We start from the raw sequence: 4,333 nt of genomic DNA on the forward strand, positions 1-4,333 counted from the left end.
GACGTCCTATAGTTCAAACTATTCCTAGCTTCCACTGCCTACACTGGTTCTCTGAACATTGGAATTTAACTATCCACAAATGGATGGTTTCTCTCCCTCTCTCGCACTCTCTCTCTCTCTCTCTCTCTCTCTCTCTCTCTCTCTCTCTCTCTCTTTCAGTCACTCCTTAATCAGAAAACTTGAATGACAGATCTGAACTGAAAGTAGCACATCACTTTATCGAACTGTCTCTGGCTTTGATATCACGGTGGAAAAAGCTGTCTTACTCTGTCCCATTGCGTTTTCTTTCCAGCTGTAGCACTCTGTAAACTCGCGGGCTGGGTTACAATGTATAGAAGCTGGATGCAAATCCCTGTCTGGTTGTTAGTGAACTGCAGTCTTTGCTGCAGTTGCAAATTTCATAATTGTCATCACCTTTTGTTCCTTCACGTATTATTATATCACTCTTTCACTCATGTCATTACCTCCGTTTCAATCTGATCACATTTTCAAAATGATCAGTTATATAAAAGACTGCTGTTTATTTATTTTCAACTTGTTAACTACCACCCCTGTTTTCATGATAATACATAATAACAACATCGCCTCTTATAATTAGTAGTCATTTCAACTATCTCATCCATCTTTTCCACTGGCCGTATTAGTATGTTCACATTCTCGGAATGTAAAGCTTAAAAAACATGATGGTTCTGCTTTTAATTGTATTTCCAACTGCCTTCCCCATTTTCAGTGCATTTGAATTTGAACTGCCGTATTGACCAGTTGTACCACTCGCAACTGAACAATTCACGACTGTTATCGTGTATCTCGTAGGTTTGCCACCAGATCTGCTGGCCGTTGATCACAAGCGAGTCACGTGGTACAACACGACAGAAGGACGGCTGTACAGCATCAGCAAAAGCTCCGGACAAGGTCTCATCGTCCAGGATCTACCCGGGGTGCAGGATATCTTGGCCTACGGATCACATCTGCAGCCGTTACCAGGTATTTGCCCAAGGCATATATTTTATATATGGGTATTTTTTACACTTCTATCAACACAATTTATATCATTTAGGAGGCGAGCTTCCTACCTGCCTGTCAGGGCCAACCCGGTCTGAAAGGTGTGAAACACCTCAGCAGAAAGTCAGACACTCGATAAGAATTTTCTCATAAATTTGCGAATCAAACTCGGGTGTCCTGTGAGTCCTGTGTGCGGCAGCAGAGCGCCTAACCGCTGCACCATAGACGCTGGTGCCATAGACCTGGAAGGGGAGGGGGGTGGTTGAGGAGGAGGGGGTGTAATCGAATCAATCAGCAACTTTATGGTAAATTTACTATCACTTTGCCCATCCTGTCAGTGTCACAATAACATATGGCTCAGTGTAAGTTGCTCTCTGCCTGCCGTAGTTCTGATTGGGTGATCCCATGTTTACACCCCAAAAACAAGTTAGACCTTATAGGAGACTGGTTGCTTCACCCCTGCCTGTCAGGGCCACTGAGTTGGATACTTCTTATTCTTCTTCTCTTATCCCGTGGTTGGGGCACCCGTGGGGGCACCACTGCATCTGAAAACCAGCTCTCGCCATCTATTTTTGTCCTCTGCTTTTCTCAGATTGTCACCCATCGTCTTTCCTGTCCACTCGATAATGTTGTCCTCCCTTGTCCTTCTCTGCCTTCCTCTCTTTCTCTTTCCCTGCACGGTTCCTTGCAGGATTGTTTTGGTAAGTCCTGTGGATCTTGTGAGTTGGATATAGCCTTCCAGAAATAAGACCGAGATCATAGACAGGCTTGCCCCCACACAGCAATTTTGTTGTTATCTACCCAGGAATCGAACTCATGACTTCTACGTGCAACTTCGAAGAGCGTATTTATTTTTACCCTACAGACTCTAGTTTACAGTTACAGTCTACATACCTCTACATTTTAAGATGATGATAATAGGGTAACGTAGCTTTATGTCTGCCTCAGATCTGGCACTGGATGATGATGATGATGATGATGATGATGATGATGATGATGATGATGATGATGATGATGATGATGATGATGATGATGATGATGATGATGATGATGATGATGATTGATGATGATGATGATATAATATTAATGAAACCCCGCCCCCACCCCCACCCCCACCCATCCATTTCAATTTTATAGACTCAGGATGCCTGGATCCCGGAGCCTACAACTCAACAGTAGAGACTGTGAGCATCAACACGACGGCCATCCACCTCCGCCTGTCTGCTCCGATACGGCCGGCCGCCTGTGGGGGGATCAGTGCCCCCGTGGACAAGTACACCGTCTACTACAAGAAGGTGGAGCCACACAAAGCTGGAGCCAGCCCCCAGGACTGCCAAAGCTCTGTGGAGTTGTGTCAGATTCAGGTAAACTGTGCTGCTGGCTTCGACTGGTTGATGTTCATTTTAGATCTTGCAGGAGGTGGATTGATTTTTAGACCATAATTTATCTATAGAGGCACCAGCAATCCATGTCTCTGGGAGTAGTTTAGCCTGTTTTTCATTTTCTGGTTGTAAAATTTGGATCTCTTTGCCATAAGATCTCAGGCAAAAACACATCCTAATACGTTTCAGCGATTTGGTAAGCCTCGTTTGTTGAAGTTAGTTTGACTTGGTCGGTTAGAGTGTTTTTGCAGGTGCTGATGTGTTTTGTTTTCACTGCTGTCTTTATGAATAATTAATGTATGGCTTTGAAAGTTCTTCCTTATGCGGTTGAAATTATATTATCCTTTGACATACTATAACAAAAAGTTGCACAAAATATTAGAAAACGTCTCCTATACGATGATAATAACTCATTTGCCTAGATATTTCTGAAACGCAAACAATTCCATCGGAAAGTTCAGAGGAATAGCATTTTGTTGAAATGATGTAAGGTTCAAGATGGCGGCCAATGAAAGGAAAACCATAATGATAATTTTTTTTTTACAAAATGATGTTTACATCTGGAGTAAATTGCATGCTAAGTTGCAAGTCGTTAGGCCCAGTATTAAAGGTTTTAGCCCTCGGGTAGGATCTCCTGTCTCCTGAATAGTTTCTTCACTATTGATGTTATTAGTCATGCTATTGTTGTTACTGTGGTATCGTCGATTATTATTGTTATCATCATCATCATCATCATCATCATCATCATCATCATCATCATCATCATCATCATCATCATCATCATCATCATCAGTAGTAGTATTAATATCAATATTTATATTTGTTACTACGAACAGGAAGTTTACAGTACCACGGTTCACTTGACAAAGCTAGAACCATACACAAAGTACCTGATCCAGGTAGCTGTGAGCAACTATTACACTCAGTATTTGTCCAAGGCCATGAGTGAACCTCTTATCTTCACAACGAAATTCGGAGGTGGGTTCATTGACTTGGTTCAGTTACTTTTTATATTGTTTTATCTTCTCTTTAATGAAAACTTAAGTGCTTTTCGTATTTCAGAATGTGTCTTTGTTTTTCAATTTCAAGGGAAAGAGCGTCTCTGTTCTCTGTGCATTGTTACGATCGTTGACTGCTAGAAGTCAATATTTGAAAAGGACAGTATGAATCTATCCCCAGCTGTTATTGTTACTTTGTCAATATTGATGTAAATGGCTCAAAAAGAAATACTGTGAAAACAAATCCGGTTCTCATGAAAGCTGATTCTTCAGTTTGAAAACTTTGTTTCAAAGAATGCGTTTGCTGAATTTTTAGACACATTCCCCCTTCCATGATTCACTTGGGACAAAGCTATCAAATCTTCTCTCACATTTCAACTTCTGTGATGTGCTTTGTGTTTGTGATAAATGGAGATTGTCTGCACCTGTAGTATCACTTAACACGACTTGTCCTTGTGCCCTCAATGTCCAACAGTTCCTGACAAAGCCCGGGATGTCATAGTGACCCCATTGACCCCCGAGAGAATCCAGGTAAAATGGCTGCCCCCTCACAAATTCAACGGGCCTCCGGAACATGTGAGCTACGTGGTGCAGTTCTCCACGGTGACGTCAGAGGGCCATGTACAGCGGGAGACGGAGAATGTCACCCTCATGGCCATGGACATCCACAAGGGCTGGATGCAGACCATGCTGTCGGGGCTTGAGCCTGATCATCTCTACACCATCAAGGTAACCGAAACTGTTCAAGATTTGAACACACACACACATGCACACACACACACACATGCACACACACATACACAAACACACACACACACACACACACACACACACACACAGAGACACTCTCTCTCTTACACACACACACGCACATGCACACACACATACACAAACACACACACACACACACAGAGAGAGACACTCTCTCTCTTACACACACACACACACACA

The 4,333-nt window shown here is 42.7% G+C and overlaps 1 protein-coding gene across 1 annotated transcript in view; it reads left to right on the top strand.

The window, feature by feature from the left end:
- Nucleotides 1-4,333, top strand: part of LOC101862307 (proto-oncogene tyrosine-protein kinase ROS) — a gene marked incomplete at its 5' end in the record, with an annotated part of 60,952 nt that overhangs the window by 52,870 nt on the left and 3,749 nt on the right. The window contains 4 exon segments of the mRNA XM_035972711.1: nt 814-984; nt 2,140-2,366; nt 3,221-3,362; nt 3,858-4,111. Coding sequence (XP_035828604.1) covers nt 814-984; nt 2,140-2,366; nt 3,221-3,362; nt 3,858-4,111 — 794 coding nt within the window.

The sequence above is a fragment of the Aplysia californica genome, unplaced genomic scaffold (assembly GCF_000002075.1).
Source record: "Aplysia californica isolate F4 #8 unplaced genomic scaffold, AplCal3.0 scaffold00810, whole genome shotgun sequence".
Taxonomy (NCBI): domain Eukaryota; kingdom Metazoa; phylum Mollusca; class Gastropoda; order Aplysiida; family Aplysiidae; genus Aplysia; species Aplysia californica.